At 46.9% G+C, this 18,883-nt stretch overlaps 1 protein-coding gene across 1 annotated transcript in view; it reads left to right on the top strand.

Annotated features, from left to right (window-relative positions):
• The first annotated feature begins 2,624 nt into the window (after positions 1-2,624).
• IRS1 (insulin receptor substrate 1) overlaps positions 2,625-18,883 on the top strand; it is a 52,672-nt gene continuing 36,413 nt past the window's right edge. Inside the window, exon 1 of the mRNA XM_061365187.1 lies at positions 2,625-7,426. Coding sequence (XP_061221171.1) covers positions 3,804-7,403 — 3,600 coding nt within the window. The 5' untranslated portion in view covers positions 2,625-3,803 and the 3' untranslated portion in view covers positions 7,404-7,426. The remainder of the gene's footprint in view (positions 7,427-18,883) is intronic.

The following is an 18,883-nucleotide window of genomic DNA, read 5'->3' as shown; positions in this document are numbered from 1 at the left end:
TCAGAGCTTTGGAACTCAAACAACAAGAAAACAATTCCAAGATGTAGTCTGGTATGATGCAAACTATCTCTAAAAAAATAGTTTTCAAAATATGCTGAAAGTATTAGTTATTGCCTGTTATTTCTGCAGGATGAAGGAAGTAAATCTGTGGTTTGAAAACAGTTCTGGGACATTTACTGAAACTTCTTGAAAACAAGATAAGAATAACCAAATTTCATTTTATCTATGAAATCAGTTATTATTGATAGAGGGTGTTCCCAATTAAATACACTGTCTGCCCACATACTGTGGACAGGACATGATATGAATGGAATGAAGCTGTGTGAGAGGAAATTCAGGTTGGACATTAAGAAAAGGTTCTTCAGTGAGAGAGACTGGTCACTGGAACAGGATCCCCAAGGAAGTGGTCATGACAGCAGGTCTGTCAGAATTCAAGGAACATCTGGACGATGCTCTTGGTCATATGGTTTAGCTTTAGGTGATAATGTCACAGGAGCAGGGGGTTGGACTCTGTGATCCTTCCAAGTCTCTTCCAACTTGAGATACTCTGTAATTCTAGGACTATCTCCTCCTTTTACCCTCAAATCCATTTTCCCTTGTCAACACAGTGCAAATCAGATGGTTGTTATCCTCCATCATGAAATGCAGTTACATGTATGGATCAGTGTATCACTTGCAAGGGGAAAGGATGGGACAGAGGAAAAAGAAGTTATTATTTAATATTACTAACCTTACCTATGTGCAAAATATTTAATTAAAAGCCTTGTGCACAAATGTGCAATCCCATGCTTGTGGAGGGACAGAAGAAGTTGAGGAGCTATTCTCTTGCTATAGGACCCTCTGCTTTTCTAGCATGTTCCAGTGAAACATGTGTAGTGACGGTGCCCTCTGCCCGCAAAACATACCTTGTCATTAATGACAGCCATAATAGCTGATCTAACTGTGCCTTGAGGCTGCAGTTGTCCTGCAGCCCATGGCATGGGCTGGGGGAGCAGCTTTCTGTCATTCTACTTGTTGAAGATGGCAGCATGTTTCATTTGTAGTAAGCATTATCTCCAAGTATGTATAACAGATTTACTTTCAGTACAAATATTTGGTTTTGCCATTATGAACTACAGTGTGACGTGGAGGACAGAACGAGATGATATAGGTTATTGTTATAGCATGGATTAGTATTTTTCCTTCTCATTCTTTGTGTCTTACCAGCTAGACTCTGTTCCTGTCACAAATTGTCATCCTGTGTTTGGTAAGCACTTTAAACAGTGCTGTGGTTTATGATGTTATTTGTAGGATAGCACAGGAGGGTGGCTTGCCATGCTGCCTGTTGTCCTGTCTGAGTTCTCCAGGATTTTGTGCAACAGTTTCAGAGGACATTTTCATCTTTTGACAAGCTAACTTCTCAAATAATTGTATAACCATGATCTCCCTGATAACAAACGTTGTAATGCAGATGCATTAGAAAACCCTCTCACTTCTTTGTTCCATGTTTGGACCTACATAAATCCAAACAATAGTATTGTTTTCTATTGTGTCTCCCTTGAAGTAGGACTGAGGGGACATTGCTACCATGCTTTCACCTCCAACCAGCTGGGGAACAGCCTGCTCCGGCAGGGCAGTGCCAGCACTGCGGGGGGGGGGGGGGGTGTCCAGGGTCAGGTAGCAGGAGAAACGGAGTTAGGAAAACAAGTAAACAGAAGATAAAACCTGCGAGCAGGTCCTTCCTGCGGCATGCAGGGATGAACTGGGACCAGCTTGAACTGTCCTGGAGATGGCAGCGTTGAGCAATTTATTTTTTAGACTTGGCTTGCAACACTTGTTTCCTACTTAAGCGGTAAGTTATGCGTACGGTACATTTCAGCCCTGTAAACAGCAGATCACGTTGAATATTCAGTTTAATTTAGCATATAATGGTTCTGGGAAATACGGTTAACTGCTTGACACTACACGGGAGAAACTCCTCTGGGGCACTCCCCTCGGCCTCCCGCTGCACGCCATGGGGGCAGCGCCCAGCCTCCCGCTCCCCGCCAGCGCTTTATTCGGGGAACGAGCGCGCTGGCAGAGCAGGGGACGCGCTGCTTCGGGTCACGTACTAGCCGGAAGCGGCTCCCACGGAGCGGAACGGTCCCAAGCAGGGCGGAGAAGGCGGCCGGGTACACCCGCACTGCCGCCGCCCGGCCAGGCCCCGTCTCTCGCCGTAGGCCCCGGGCGGGAGGGCCGGGGGAAGCGACCGCGGCTCCCTTCACAGCGGCCCGCGACCGCGCGGCTGCCTCGCCCTGAGGTGGGGCGGTGACGGTGGTTCCGCAGTCAGGCCTGCCCCGCCGTGCGGGATCCGTGATAAGGGCTGCGGGACAGAAGGCATGAGGAGACTTTCCGCTTCGCCGGGCCCGCCGCGGCGAAAGCAGCCACACTGCAGAGGCCGCCGGCCGCGATTATAAATAACATGCCGCTGAATGGCGCCTACGCCTCCTTACTACGCGCCGCGTCTCAGCCTGGCCGGGCGCCGCCGCCGCTGTGACGGACAGGAGGCAGCACCAATGGGGGCGCGGTCCCCGGCGGGCGGTGCAGCGCGGGGCCGGGCCTGGCGGTGGCGGCCCTCGCGGCCGCGCTGAATGAGGGCAGGGAGGGAGGGCGGGGAGCGCCGGGGCGGGCCGCGGGGCCGCGGCGCTGGGCTGGCCCGGAGCCTGGCGGCGGCGGCGGCTCCGGGGATGGTCCACGCACTGGCGCCGTCACGTGTTGTTCTCCTTGGAGTGAGCCTGAGCCGCGGCGGCGGCGGCGGGCGGAGGGGGCTGGACTGGCGAGCGCGGCCCCCGCCGCCTGTTTTGGTGCGGGGTGCTGAGAAACTCAGTGAAGAAGTCGGTGGAGAGGGAGTCGCCGCGGCGGTGCCCGTTCCCCCGCCGGCCTGGGGCACGGGAGGGGGCCGCGCCGCCGGCCGCTGAGGCGCTGCAGACTGGAATGAAGAGGAGGAGGAAGAGAGGATGTTCCTTCGGCACTCGGGCTGCCTCCCCTCCCGCCGCTGCCGGGCTGCGCCGTGTGTGGAAATGGCACTTTCTCTGCCTAACGAGATGGGACTGAATGGGGTCGCCAGCCTCCTCCGCACGCCCGAGCGGGAGAAGCCGCAGCAACCTCAGCGCTGATACTTGGGAAGAGCGGGGTTGCGTTGTGGGCGGCCTTTTTTTTTTTTTTTTTCCTCTTATTTTTTTTTCCCCCCCTCTTGGTCTTTGCTTTCTTGGAGGAGAGGGGAGAGGGGGAAGCAACGTGTATTTTTGGGTGCAAACCCCGGACTTTGCAAAACAGTCTCCGCCCCCAAGAGGATATTTAATCTGCAACAGAAATCGTTACTCGCGGAGGCAAACTTGAGCGGGGGAAGGGGTGCAGGGAGCCGAGGAAGGATCCCCGCCCGTTCCCGGCCCCAGCGGAGCACGACCCCCGCAGGGGAAGATGTGTTTCTCTTTCCCGGCGGCTGCTGTTGGGACGAGACTTTCGTCTGGACTGGTCAGGACTGGACTTTTTAAGGACGCGCTTACCCATCTAAGGGAGATCTGGGCATAAACAGCAACGCAAACTCTGATTTGGTGCTGGAAGCTGCCTCTGCCACTGAACAGCTGCTCTCACCCTGCCTCTGTCCCTCCCCCGTCCCATTCTCAGAAGAGGATCCTGAGCTATTTTGCTGCCTTTTTTTTTTTTTTTTAATTGTTGTTGCATGAATTTTATTTTATTTTAGGTGGTTGCCTTTTCCAGCTGGCTTGGCTGCTCTGGGGTCTTGCGGACTGCTAGCTGCAGTAGCAGCTCCACCGCCTCTCATCATGGCTAGCCCCACAGATAACAACGAGGGCTTCTTCTCAGATGTCAGAAAGGTGGGTTACTTGCGCAAACCCAAGAGCATGCATAAACGCTTTTTTGTGCTGAGGGCAGCCAGTGAGTCTGGACCCGCACGGCTGGAGTATTATGAGAATGAGAAGAAATGGAGACATAAGTCAGGGGCCCCCAAGCGCTCCATCCCACTAGAAAGCTGCTTCAATATCAATAAACGGGCTGACTCCAAGAACAAGCACCTGGTGGCCCTCTACACCAAGGACGAGCACTTTGCCATTGCAGCTGACAGCGAGCCTGAACAGGAAAGCTGGTACCAAGCACTGCTGCAGTTGCACAACAGGGCCAAGGGACACCACCACCTCCATCACCATCACCACCATCACCACAGCGATGTCACCTTTGGAGGCAGCAGTGCAGGACTGGGGGAAGCAGGTGAGGACAGCTATGGTGAGGTAGCCCCTGGCCCAGCTTTTAAGGAAGTTTGGCAAGTAATTCTGAAGCCTAAGGGCCTAGGCCAGACAAAGAACCTGATTGGCATCTACCGCCTGTGCCTGACTAACAAGACTATCAGCTTCGTGAAGCTGAATTCAGATGCGGCTGCTGTGGTGCTGCAGCTGCTCAATATCCGCCGCTGTGGTCACTCTGAGAACTTCTTCTTCATTGAGGTGGGGCGCTCAGCTGTCACTGGGCCCGGTGAGTTCTGGATGCAGGTGGATGACTCGGTGGTGGCACAGAACATGCATGAAACCATCCTGGAGGCCATGCGAGCCATGAGTGAGGAATTTAGGCCCCGCAGCAAGAGCCAGTCCTCCTCAAACTGTTCCAACCCCATCTCTGTGCCTCTTCGCAGTAGGCACCACGTCAACAACCCTCCACCTAGCCAAGTGGGACTCAGTCGCCGGTCCAGAACTGAGAGCGTCACAGCCACCTCTCCCGCTGGTGGTGGAGGTACGGGTGGCAAACCCAGCTCTTTCCGGGTTAGAGCATCAAGTGATGGGGAAGGCACGATGTCAAGGCCTGCCTCTGTGGATGGTAGCCCAGTTAGTCCCAGTGCCAACCGTACCCATTCACACAGACACCGTGGCAACTCCAGGCTCCATCCTCCACTCAACCACAGCCGGTCCATCCCAATGCCTTCTTCACGCTGCTCTCCTTCAGCCACCAGTCCAGTCAGCCTGTCATCAAGCAGCACTAGTGGCCATGGCTCCACCTCAGACTGCCTGTTTCCACGAAGGTCTAGTGCTTCAGTTTCCGGCTCCCCTAGTGATGGTGGATTTATTTCTTCTGATGAGTATGGTTCCAGCCCGTGTGACTTCCGCAGCTCTTTTCGCAGTGTGACCCCAGATTCACTGGGACACACGCCACCAGCTCGGGGTGATGAAGAGCTCAACTACATCTGCATGGGGGGGAAGGCCACCTCTTCCTGCTGCAGCCTTGCAGCCCCCAATGGTCACTTCGTCCCCCGCACATGCCACCCGCAACAGCAGCCCCGTTACCCTAGCACGCCATGCTGTCCTCGAAGTGGTAGCGAGGAGGTTGCCGACTTGGAGAAGGCATTCAGGAAGCGGACTCATTCTGCAGGCACATCGCCCACCATCTCCCATCAGAAGACACCCTCACAGTCTTCTGTTGCCTCCATTGAGGAGTACACGGAGATGCTGCCTTCTTACCCCTGTGGTAGCAGCCGGCTGCCCTCCTACCGTCACTCAGCCTTTGTACCCACTCACTCCTACCCAGAGGAGTGTCTGGAGATGCACCACCTGGAAAGCAGCCATCATCGGACCAACTCTGCCCCGCACACGGATGATGGGTATATGCCCATGTCACCTGGCGTAGCCCCTGTGCCCAGCGGCGGGGGGCCCCCTAAGGGCGGAGACTACATGCCCATGAGTCCTAAGAGTGTATCGGCACCACAGCAGATCATCAACCCTGGCAGGGGGGGCCGCCACCCTCCAGCCACGGTGGACTCCAATGGCTACATGATGATGTCCCCCAGTGGCAGCTACTCCCCTGAGAGCGGCTCTGCGGGCTATGGCAAGCTCTGGGCGAATGGCACCGGCCACCACCCAAAACTCTCAGTGGAGAGCAACGAAGGGAAGCTCCCCTGTGGTGGCAGCGACTATATCAACATGTCCCCAGCCAGCGGCTCTACCACTAGCACCCCGCCTGACTGCTACTTCGGGGGCGTGGGGCAGCCGGGTGTTGAGGAGGTCGCCGCCACAGCCCACCACAAGCCCATCTACTCCTACTTCTCACTGCCGCGCTCCTTCAAGCACGTGCACCGGCGGGGCGGCAGCGGGCCGGCGATGGCGGGCGAGGAGGGCAGCCCTCAACTCCGCATCGCTCTCGGCTCCGGCCGCCTCCTCTACGCCGCCGAGGACTCATCCTCCTCCACTAGCAGCGACAGCCTGGGTGGCGGTGGCGGTGGCACAGAGGGCGGCCCCCCGCTGCAAGCGCAGTCCCCCCGCAAGGTGGACACGGCCGTGCAGACCAAGGGCCGCTTGGCGCGACCCACACGGCTGTCGCTGGGCGGCCCCAAGGCCAGCACCCTGCCGCGGGCCCGGGAGCAGCCCCCGCTCCTCCTGCCCCCGGAGCCCAAGAGCCCCGGCGAGTACGTCAATATCGAGTTCATCGCAGGCGACAAGCCGGCCTTCCCCTCAGCCGTCCTGGGGCTGGGCTTGCCGCCGCCGCCCGGCAGCGAGGAGTACATGAACATGGAGATGGGGCCGCCGCGGGCCTCCTGCACGCCCGGCTTCGCTGCCGCACGGGCAGCACCCGCTGCCCGGCCCGGCCGAGGAGCGGCCCCCGGCGGCCGGGACTATGTAATAATGCAGCTGGGGGGCACCACCGCCGCCGGGAGCTCCTGCTCGGACTGCACCGACAGCCCTTCCCCCTGCTCACCCGCCCGCCTGCTCAGCTACGCCGACGTGCGGGCGGGTCGCTCCGCCGCCGAGAAGCCCCCGGCGGCGGCGGCGGCATCGACGGCATCCCCGGAGCTGCCGCGGCCACCGGCCGAGCTGTCAGCGGCACCCCCGCGTTCCTCCTCTCTGCTTGGGGGCCCTGGCGCGGGCAGCGCCTTCACCCGCGTCAGCCTCAGCCCTGGCCGCAACCAGAGCGCGAAGGTGATCCGCGCCGACCCGCAGGGCGGCCGGCGGCGGCACAGCTCTGAGACCTTCTCCTCCACGCCGAGTACTGCCCGCGGAACAGCGGGCGGTGGCGGGCTCGGGGCGCCCTTCCCCTGCGGCGGCGCGGGGAGCGCCGAGGAGGTGAAGCGGCACAGCTCGGCCTCCTTCGAGAACGTATGGCTGCGGCCCGCAGCGGGGGAGGCGGCCGGAGCCCCAGGGGGCCGCCGGGAGCCGGGGACCGCGCCAGCTCAAGAGAACGGGCTCAACTACATCGACCTGGACTTGGTAAAGGACTTCAGCCACCGCCGGCACCACCTCCACCACCCCGCCGAGGGCGCCGCTCTGCCGGGTGGGAAGCAGCCGCCACCGCCGAAGCCCCCGGGCCAGCCTCGCGGGAGCGGCCACTCCAGCGACGACTTGAGTGCGTATGCCAGCATCAGCTTCCAGAAGCGAGAAGAGAAGTAGGAGCTGGGCGCCCGCCGGGGAAGGTGAGCCGGGTGGGAGCCGCGGCTCCGCTCCGGGTGTTGAACAGCCCCGGGCGTCTCTGTGATGGGAGAGAGCCGAGGTGGGGCGGCCGCGCTTTGTGCTCCCATGGGGAGGCCTGGGGAACGGCCCGAGTGGCAGGGCTGTGACGCGTCTGCTTGGTTTCGTGGTGTGTTTTGGCCTTAGTATCTGCGGTATGTGTCAGTAGCAACAGCATTGCGGAGCACAGCATCCCTGCGAATGGCCCTCACTCCCCTGCGTGGGCTGAGGTGGGTTGCTTCTTGGATGCACCTGTTCAGGTGGGGATAGGATACTGTGCTTACTGTGGTGCCGCATTTCTTTACTTGTATGTGTAGGGGGAAGAAAAAGACCTGAGTTAGCTATAGCATAGGGCTGGAAACAGGAAACTCACATTGTAATCCTCGTTTGGTCAGTAATCACTACTGTGGCCAACCATGCCAGCTTTTGCTTTCCCATGTGCAAAACATGGCTGAGAGCATCTACCCCACAGGGCTGTGATGACTGTTAATTTAGTTTTTTTTGGAAGGTGCTTTGAACTTGAAAATGGACTTCAAAGCCTGGAGAGTATTATATGTATCACTTGTGTTTCAGCTGATACTGAGTGTGGCTGTCCCCTGCTCACAACAGTGTTACAAACTCCATGAGGAGCGGCTTGTATGAACTGTGTCTGTGGCACTTGCTTATGTGTTCTATTTTTCCTTATAGCTTTTAATTTTAATTTGGGAAAACAAACTTCAGCCAGGCTGGTTACATGTTGATCACAGGCATGTAAGATGAGTAGGAGCATGTTACAAGTAATGTGATGTTTCTGCTACGTGGGAACATCATGTGGTGCATAACATGCGTCTTGTTTAGAGTGCACAAGTACAGTCCACCTGTGTGAGTCCTTTCCTGGAAGGTGAAGACTATTTCAGTGCAGACAAGCACTGGTAGACAGCTACACAGTTAATCTTGCTGCAACACTTGAGTAGTTTTTTACATACTTGAGCAGCAGCAATCACAGTTGTGGAAGTAGTTGTTATGAATATATGCAATGGCATTAGGGGATTAATCTCATGCCACTGTTTGCATCCTAAGCGTAATAAACTTACTGTGTTGCTTGTTAGCTCTGCTCAAGGGAACACTGAGGGCTGGTCATGGTACAATGCCTGGGATCATATGTTCACAATTTTTATATGTATTCCATCCTTATAACCTGAACAAAACCAAAAGTCTCTGAGCATTGCTGCTTGGCCCTTGCTGCTGTTACCTGTTAGAGCAATGCAATATTAGTGTTAATCTTAACGTGACCTATGAATGCCAAGTTAATTCAAGGTAAGATTTAAGATCAGTGCAGATCTTGCTGGTCTGGTTCAAACGGTATATGGTAGGAAATGATTATTTCTGTGGATACTGACAGGGGGGTGCTAGCTGTCACAATACATTGTGACCAGATTTATGCTGCCACACCCTTCTCCTGCTCTGGGATGTGCTTGCAAGAGCTTGTCTAGACTGTCTTCAGATGCCTCTCGCTATCCTGGGAATCTGTATCTGCCTAGGGCAGCGTTGGTGTTACGAACACTTCAGGAGGGAATTTTTTCCAGAGGATACATCATGTTGTGCTGTAAGTCGCACTGCTTGGAGCATCACCTTTTTCCCCCTGTTGTGTGCTAAGATTGGGGGAGCAAGTGTGAGAAAAAAATATTCTGTCAGCATGTGGATAAATAATAAATGTGTGCAAGAGTATGAGAATGCAGGTCTGGGGGAGAGCAGTGTCATAATTGTTTACTTACGCAGGCTTTTTCCAAGTGTTTACAACTTCAGTTGATCCTGTGTGTCATCTTTAATATGAAAGCTGTGGCAGTGCTCTCCATCATGGTAGTAGGTTGATACTGGCTGTGATTATCCTGTTCAGTGGAGCATCAGGATGTGGAAGACCTGATGCAAGAACATGCTGAAAAGTATGCAGAAGTTTTTTAGAGCAGTGTTGTGAAAAGTAGTGCCTAATAGAGTAATGGCTGTTTGAAGTTGGTTCTTATTTCCCCAAATTAGGATTGGACTGAACAAGCACAGCTTCTGGGATGCAGAGGAAGAGTCAGGCTATAATTATATGGGAACTTTGTAGCCACGGTTGTTCCCCTTCCCTTCCCACTATAAAGCTGTGTTAGTTGCTTGTAGCTTTCTCAGACATTAACCCTCTAGGTGCTTATTTCCTATGCTAGGTTTCTTGCCATCAGATGAAACTTTCCGTGCAGAATTCAACCCAACTATCTCATCTGTTGTTGAGTGTGTTAAGGAGAAAACCCTAACAATATTTTGTCTGTGTTAAACCATTATTACGGCTTTTTATATGCCCTCATACCTTTTTTTTTTTTTTTTTTCCTTTGGAGGTGGAACTTAGGTTTGGCAGGGGAATTAGCCCATGTAGGTTATACCTTATGCTGTTCTTGAGAAAATCTGCCTGGAGGTGAGTGATTTACAGGCCTGAAAACAGTCTGTTTGCACATGCCTGGAAAAGTTGTTGAGCACCTTAAGCTAAACTGTGCTCCTGAAAAATCCATGTGCAGTTGTTCCTGGAGCACCTCCTTCTTGACTTTAGCTGACCTTGGTGTCTGCAGAGTTGTTTTGTCAATTCTCACTCCTCTCTTCAGCTGCAATTGTGCATGTTTTTTTCCCTTTTGTTAAATATGTTATTCCAGAGGTGGTACCAACGTCACCGATGGCTTGGCCTTGGCCAGCAGTGGATCCATCCTGAAGCTGGCTAACATTGGCTCTAACTTCTAGCAGCTTTTAGCAGCTTTTCACTGAAGCCACCTCTGTAAGCCCTCCTGCTACCAAAACCTTGCCACACAAATCCAATACAGTATGAGCAGATGTTGTGGATCCTGCTTTTGGGATTGCTGTGTGAAGAGGGGGCTCCTAGAAGGCACAGGGGGTTTGAAGATGAACCACTGATAGTTTGTGTTTGAAGTATGTAGTAAAAAAATATTCCAAAAAGGAAACCATTAGATGTTGGCTCTGGAGAAACAGGAAAGGCTGTAGCAGAATAGTAGCATGAATTCAGGTATGTGGCTTTGATCTCCAAAGCTTCAAAGCAAAGCCATTATTCCCCTGCCTCATTTCCATTTTGTTCATGAGTCTGAGAACTCATGAAAGTGAGTGTTAATAACACCAAATAGAGTATGTTTAGCATGAGCAAGTGGTAACTTGGCTCTTTTGCAGCTTTAATGATTCTATTTTACCCAGTGCATGGGTGGTTTGGGTTTTTTTTTGGTGATGTAAGAAAATGGAATACAATACAATAGGAATATAGTACAATGGGAATAAAGTGCAGTGGCATCTATATGGTTGTTATGCCTTTTTTCTGGTTGCAGTTAAAGAAAAACATTACTGAGGGGAAGAGCTAAACATTTGTTTGGGTCTCATGAAAATATGCATAATGGTAAACAGGAAACTACTCATTTAATCCTTGTATAATATACCTGGGGTTTTTCTTGTATTTCTTTAATACTTTCTAATAGTTGGTTTTGTTTCCTCAAGTTAAAAACTTAAGGTGAAACAACAGAAACACAGAAAACACCAGAACAAGACTTGTACAATTAAATTATGCTTTCTGGGGGAGGCTGTTTCCAAAACTGAAAGAAGTGTCTTCAGTTTTGTGTCAGCACCAAAGTAAATACCAGTAAGTTAGGAACATTTTCCACGTTTTATGGGTATTAGCATAGTCAGAACAGTGCATTTCTTACTATATGCACACACCAGTTTTTCCCCATACCTATTTGCCAAAATTCAGCCTGTCTCCACATGTATTTGCAACTCTTCTGTTTAACAAGATGACCAGCTTATAGTTAATGCTTTAATGTTTTTGGAGGGTTTGTTGGATTTTTTTTTTGCAATTTAGACAGTAGATCAGTTTCTTTAGCTATATTACATTGTAGTATTGATTATCGCCTCCCCCCTTGATTTTAATAACAAGTTTCTTGGGACTTTTTTGTTTTCCTGGCTTAAAAATTGGAACTGTATGATTTATAAGCCAAATCAATTGATTATGAAGTACTATCTGGACTTCCTTAGAACACAGGTTTCATGTTTAGTCGGCATTTAAACTGGTTTCTGAATGTGGTTTAAGTTTGAAAATGCAGCAGGACATTGCAGGGCAAGGATGATGCTCATTTTTAACTAGCAACTGTGGAGAGATCGCGTTTCCTTAGGTAACACTTGCAGATAGAGAATTACAACTCTTAAATAAAATGCAGCAAGCAGCTGTGCCATGGAAATGTTGTTTGACCAATATCTTCAGTCTGTTGTGTTGTTTCAAGCATGCTTTATAGTAGCTGAAATTTCGATGTTCCTTAGGACTATACAGTTTTCATGACTTTATAAATACATGAGTGCAAGTACTGAAAGTAAAGTGTACTTGAATATTCTTTTGAACAAGTTGCAGCAACTGTATAATAGGTTGTTTGTGAAGAAAGTGGGTGTTTTCTTCCAGTTTATTGAAGCTCTGAAAGTGGGTTTGTTCAGTGCTAATTTTTGTATAAATAAAGTCACAAGTGAACATGAGCTTAAAAAAAAATATTTTGGTGTCCAGTGTTATGGAAGAGAAATAGATACTCTTTTCCAAAGCTATTTTGATACTAGATTTAACCTCTATGCCAGGTTTCAATGAAAACTAATTGACAGAATTATGAAGTACAGTACTCTTAAGAGAGGGGGGGGAAAGAGGGGGAAATGCTGTTCATGGGACCCATGCTGTGGCTGGTAGAGAGACTATGGGATACTGACATAAGATAATGGGGAATTAGAGGTACAGGCTGGGGAATAGTTGTAGAAACTGGTACTGGAGAGAGATGGAAATGAGCAATGGGAATTACTTAGGGGACACAGAGAAACTGTGGCATGATGATGTGGGTGGAGAGAACTGCAAGGTACTCGTGATCTGAAGGGAATTGGGAGGATGTTATGTGAAAGTTTGAGGATGAGTATAGAGAGATGTGGAGAGCCTGGATATGTACAGAGTGCTCTAGAGGCGCTCATTTTGCATGGACTTGCAGTTTCCTGAAGGTGTTTTTACTTCTGCATTTTCCTTTTGACTTTATTGCTAGGATAGATGCTGTGTTACAAAGTGTGTGTGTTCCTTACTTGTGATTAGACTATTTTTTACATTTTTTACTATTATTTGGATATGCTGTTGACCTTAACAGGATGATGTGCATAGTAAGGAAAACTCGTTTTGCCTCTGGCTCTTCTTCCCTGAGTTCTTTGTCTTGTAGCATCACTGTCACAACCACAGTGATAAATCACAGGTAGAAGTCTGAATTAAGTACAAGATAAATAAGAATGAGTGAATTTTAACATGAAAACCCATTGAATTCATCAAATACATACAATGAAAGGAGAACTGTAGTCACACGTGTGTTTTGGGTTTTTGGTTTTTTGGTTTTTTTTTCAACTGCAGTATTTGTTCTTTATAGTCCGTTACTTGGACAGTTTTATAAATTTGATTAAAACTGGGTTCATTAGTTTCATTATTTGTCTTACGGGTTAGTAGATTCCCTGAAAATTGTTTAATTTAAGGAGTGTCTTGTAAAAGGAAATTTCAAATGGCAAAATTATTTTGGCTCCTTGCAGAAGATCTTATGCTTTTGATTTTGTGGTAGGAGCTGCAACATATATATTAACAAATACACCTGAATTCCCAGTTTGTCAGAATGCTAAAAGCTGGCTTTTGGTCATCTGTACATAATCTGCTGTATTAGAGTACTTATTCATAAAAGTGAATAGCATTATTCTATTTTTACATCTTTTTTGTTTTTTGATAAATGGTGATCATGATGATTATTATTTGAGTACATGAGAGAGGTAGTAAAGGAAAGATTTTGGTAATTTAAAAGATCCTCAAGTTTAACAACTTTATTCTTCACTTACAGAAATGATGGAAAATACAACAAAACCCAAGCTGTGAACAGATAAAGGAGATTTAAATAAGCCTGGCACTCTTAACTAACTAAAAGATGTCTCGATATATATCTCTCTGATCATGTTTGACATATCTAGGTCATGTTCTCTGAAGACTATTAGGGATTTAACCTTGGGTAATTGCAAAGTGTATTTTATTCTGAGTAGTTTTTGATCAGGTAGGTCAGACAGTGAAAATTTGTGTGTGTTCAACTGCTTGTAATAATTTGGGAGTCTAGTTAGAAGATGGGGTGTCAGCCTCCTGCACTGAAGGTGAAACATACCAGTCCCATGGTGTATCACAAAAGACTTGCCTGCGTATATTTTGTCAACTGTTGTAAATTCAGGTTTTTTTGGAAGCTGGGGATGTGGAAGAAATAGCCTGTTAAATTTTCAAATAAGATACGCTTCAGGAAGAATGGAATTAGGTTGTACACTTTACAGCTAGTAGAGCTGTTGAAGTGTTACTTGTACATTTGAACTGTCTGATGATACATGTTGTAAAATACAGGAAGATAGTAGTCTGGGAACATGTACAGCTTTAACTGACTGTGTTTTTTCTCCCCCCTCCTTGTGTAGGTTGATATTTGTAACCGACTATGGCACATAGGCATTCTATAAGCTTTCTTTGAAGTACAGAATGTGTGTGAATAGGAAAAAATGTGAATAATCTATCAGCCTTGGTTCTTGACCAGTTTCAGCAGTCTGGCTTTCGTTTCTGTGCACGAATATTTGTTAAGATGTAACCATGAGGCAGGAACTTCACAAATTTGGCTTTGCCAATCAATAAAATACATGACTAGTCTGTGCACACAAACTTTCCTTCAGTGGCACAGTTTCATGAAGGAGTGAAAAGCTCAAATGTGGAGTGGAGGAAGCTAAACCATTGGATTGTATGGGTTCCTTCTGCTCTTATTTCACTGAGTTGTAGACTTTAAAACCCCCTCAAAACCCAGTCCCAGTCCGCAAGCCCCCTTCATTCTCCTTGCAAGACACCAGCTGTCTAGTAACTAGTAACATCCATGTTCAAACGCTGTGCCCAGAGTTGTGGAGAAGATATGTCTTGGTTGAGAGAGTAAAAGAACATCAGGAAATGTAGATGGGAGGTAGGGGATTGAGTTCATTGCTTCTTGTACAGTGTATGTCAGCTGGGGTCTCGCTGTTTATCAGTTTGTAAGTGACAGCAGAGGGAGGTGAGTAGCTTGAAACCCCACAGCTGAAGCTGTGACTTGCTTCAGTTCTGACTCGAGCTTCCTGATCCCTGTGCTGTGTATGAAAGATGCAAAAAGACATGTAGAGTGACAGCTGATGCGTATCACTGTGGGAATCTTTAGATTAAAACACTGGATGGTAATTCATCTTAAGCATAGCTGTCTGCTTTTTTGAAGAGAAGATTGCTGTGTTAGGAGATTTTTAACCCCTAGGTAACAGGGAACAAGTGACAGGGGAGACCTCTTGGCTTCAGACTTGGAGCTCGGAACTCCCTTGTATGTGCTCTGCACCAGGACAGTGCTGATAGGCTAGCCTAAGTAACTTTGCTGAAATACTTGAAAATTGCTAGAGCAAGGAGACTGTGATCTTCAGTAACTTCTGAGTTTAGTCTGATGATTTCTATGCAAGTAATTGGTAAAGTGTTTGGGGGTTAGGGTCAGCAGTGATGCATGTGGTGTGTAAGAGCCTTCATACTGATACTAAACAATGGGAAAAAAAGAACTTTTCTTTTCTTTTCTTGAGGAGATAGAGATGCAACATAATGTGTTTTGCTGTGCCTGTGCCTATCGTGTCATAGGGCTGGTAGTCTGCTGCCTTTCCTGGCATGGTTCAGTGCGCTTTTTCATGGTACTCGCTCTTTAATGGTGATACCCAGAGAAATAAAGGTTGCGCACCTGTGATGAAATGGTGGTTGTTCCATTTCTGACTCTTGCAGGCACTGTAGGTAGATGATGGAGACATTGTCTGAATGGTCTCTGAAAGATGGGATTCATTTCCTCAGAAAACTTTGTGCTGTCATAATTGCTGATTCCTCTCCCATAATGCCTGATCACAAATAATTAATTGTTACTTCAAAATAGCGAAATGTAGCATATATGGAGCAGAATGTTATGGAATAACAAGGAAATAAACTGACAAGTTGTTCAGTCAGTTGTGGCTAAGAAAATGTTCTCTTACTTTTTTTCTGCTTTAGGATATAGCCAACGAGGATTTTCCCTTCATAGTACAGTTGTGTCTCATGGAAGTGACCAATGGCAGGTAGCCCAGCTTCACAGTCCTTAAAAGAGGTAGTAGGACAGCTGAGCTTGCCCAGAGTATTTGAAACAGCATGTAGATGTCAGTAAGGTATTGCTTGTTTTGGTGGGAACGAAGATCTGTGTCATAGCTGCATGAACAAAAAAATGAGCAATACGTACATTTTTGCAGTGATGGCAAATTCACTGCAACCTTTTTCATCTGTTGGAAATGAAAGTGACTAGCTGAAATCCTTAGGAGGACTAAAATATATTTTGGACATGTAGAAACTGCTTTAAGTGAAAAAAATTGCCTCTGACCTGCTACATTTACCCTATTTCTCTTTGTTGCTTGCAGAGCACAGGCACAGTATACCATCCCTTCATGCTTTGCTGAGTTACGGTATTTTTAGCACTTGGTCCACTTCTGGTTTTCTGTATTGCAGAACACAGTTGATTTTTTTTATTTATTTTTTTTTTTTTTTTTACTACTGGCAACTAAACTGCAAAATACTATTCTGTGCCTTTTGAAAAACAAAGGGAAATGCACAAATACTAAATTGCTTTATCACATAGATAAAATGAAATACCAGTAAGGAAACTTGAAACTTAGGTGTACTGAAAACATTACAAACAGAGAAAACTTGCTGTTTGTCTACGACTGTATGTTGTTCAGGTATCTCATAAAGCAGGCTCGCTAGCACATCCAGGGTGTGTTCCTGCAAGATGTTTGGGCAGATTTAAGCAGCTTTGCTTTACTGAAAAGGGTGGTCTCAGCTGCCTTTACTCTCATGTGTGTGCTTCTGCTATTTCTCTGTGCTGGTTCCATACAAGTAAATGACAGCTATAGTTAGGCTGATGTATTATTTGGTAACTGTTTATATTTCCCCCTTTGTGCATAATGGCATTCAGATTTCTGACAAACAGCAAAATAAAACACATAAAGAGAAATTTAGTTTGTTTAGGAAGCTGTAGGATGAAAACTGTAAATATTTTTCTCACTGAAAGTTAATATTTGTTATAGTGTTAGTATTTTGGAAATAATCTTGTATTGTGTTGACTTTATCATCGTCTGGTGAACATGATGCAGAATGTGCTTGAATTCCTTGGATTTCCTGATATGGGTGGATAGCCATGTGTGATTTTTTTACAACTGCTGTGCACACTCCTTCCTCCATGGCTGCTTCTTGGGAACAGTTAAGTTAAAGAAGTAGTATCTTCTGCCATCGGTACACTGCATGCAAACATAGCAGTTTAAACAGGCAAACTGTGAAAATTTATTCTAAAATGGATTAATGTAACTGATAATTAAATGCAAGACAGTTTGGAATACTTTAAAGAATTTGAAGGTTCTGAAAAATGAAACAAAACTCTTAAATACACTTAATTCTTTTCTGTGTGAAACTTCTTTCCCTTGCAAGCTCTGATACAAGGGAAAAGCCCTTCTGAAGGTGTGCAGGCATATAGCTGGGGCATGTTTTTTCAGGCCTTTGAACTAGATTAGGAATGTGTCTCAGGATGGAGGAATGAATAGTTACTTGGTGCTTTTAGCCTCCAGGCTTGAAACTCGCAAGAGGAATGTTATTGTGTCTTCAAAGCCTGTTTCACACAAGCCTTTGTTGAGCAGGAACTTGGAGAGTCTTTGTATTATCATGCACACAACAAAAACAGCCAGCCACCCAATTTGATCTAACTGGGCGGTTGTGATGAGATGTTTCTTCAGTAGGAAGGCTCTGGAAAATGGGGTGCATATTTTTAATTAGGAAATACCCTTTAAAGCAAATGAATTGCCTACATGGACATTTACCAGCTTGATAAAACTCTCTAATTACACTGATGCAATTCCCCGTATGCACATACCCTCTTTTTCCCGCCTTTCTATGTAATGCTTTCCCAGGAAGACAGCAAATATTTACACTTCTTTTAAATTCTGTTTTGACCCTGAGGTGGTGGTAGCACATCCCTAGAGAAGGCAAACTGAGGTTGAGAAAAGGGGTGGTTCAGGTTGAAGTATTTGAGTAATGTTTTCTCAAAGATAAGTGTGTGTTGAGGACTAAAAATGCTGTAATATACTAATATTGCCTAAATTAAGACAGACCTTTCAATCGATGTATCTGTCAAATGCTTAGAGAAAACAAAACCATTGATCTAGTGAATATGATTGGTGAAGTATCCAGAATCTGTTTGAAGTGCTAAAAACTTGCTTTTGAGAACAGCAGCTGCTTCGGTAGATATCCAGAGAAATTTATTTTCATTTTAGTGATGACTAGTCTAATTACATGAGTAGTTTGAAACTGAAAAGATCAGAAAACTGATTTCCTTTCTAAAGTTTTTTAGTGAAAAAAAACCCCATGAACTTTATTAAATCTGAAATGCTGAAGCCTGTAGTAGCCAAGCCCACACAGTTTCACCTGTTAAATAGAGGAGAGTTTTTTTAAAAGAAAGGGAAATGATCTTTAAATGCAAAGTTTATTTTGTTAAGCAACTTACGTGTTCAAGGTACTTTGTTAGTTTTTAGTTAACTGATAACTAAATACAAAGCATACAATTTCACAGTTTCATCCTGACTTTCATTCAAACACAGCTTGAAAAGTCATAAATATAAAATTTAACCAGCTAGCAAATAGCAACCTGTGTTGGTCATTAATTTTATGTCAAGAATCTGCATAAATATACACTAATGGTATTGTCTAACTAGGGACTATACCAAATGCTAAACTGAAAGGTTATATTCCAGATCAGTGTGATTTAGTGGTTATCGCTCTTTAAGAATGACCATTAAGAACATAAAAAGATAAGTTTCCTCATTTGCTAATCTAAATTTGATTATTTTAATCACTGTAATTTGAATTAATCCACCGTGAAGACAAGTGTCAGTATATACATGATAATTAAATGTATTTGAACTGATATGATCATGCAGAAATAAAGTGTAGGCACAGAAAAGATCTGGTTACAGAACTTCATCTGATCCAGAGAAGGAGGAGCAGAAAATACATGAAATGATAGGAGGCAGGGAGGGTGAGAGGAGAGGAGAAAACCACAAGTACAGAGAAATGGTTAAATGTATTGAAGGATAAGAGTGACAGTCAGGCTGTGTAAATCTGTAAGCTGGTTAGTAGGTCTCCTGCAAGAGAAGTTTCACAAGGTTATAGAAGGGAAAGGTGTGTAGGAAGGGGTACAGGGACTGAGTGAGCAGAAGGAGAAATTGGAATACTGCTAGGAAGCTCAGATTTCAGTTGATGTAATTGGGCTTTAATGGCTTGAATGATTCATAAT

This window comes from Neopsephotus bourkii, unplaced genomic scaffold (genome assembly GCF_033783945.1).
Source record: "Neopsephotus bourkii isolate Nb327-2 ecotype Australia unplaced genomic scaffold, CSIRO-AGI_Nbou_v1 NB_1279, whole genome shotgun sequence".
NCBI lineage: Eukaryota > Metazoa > Chordata > Aves > Psittaciformes > Psittacidae > Neopsephotus > Neopsephotus bourkii.
This window is presented reverse-complemented; position numbering and strand designations above follow the sequence as displayed.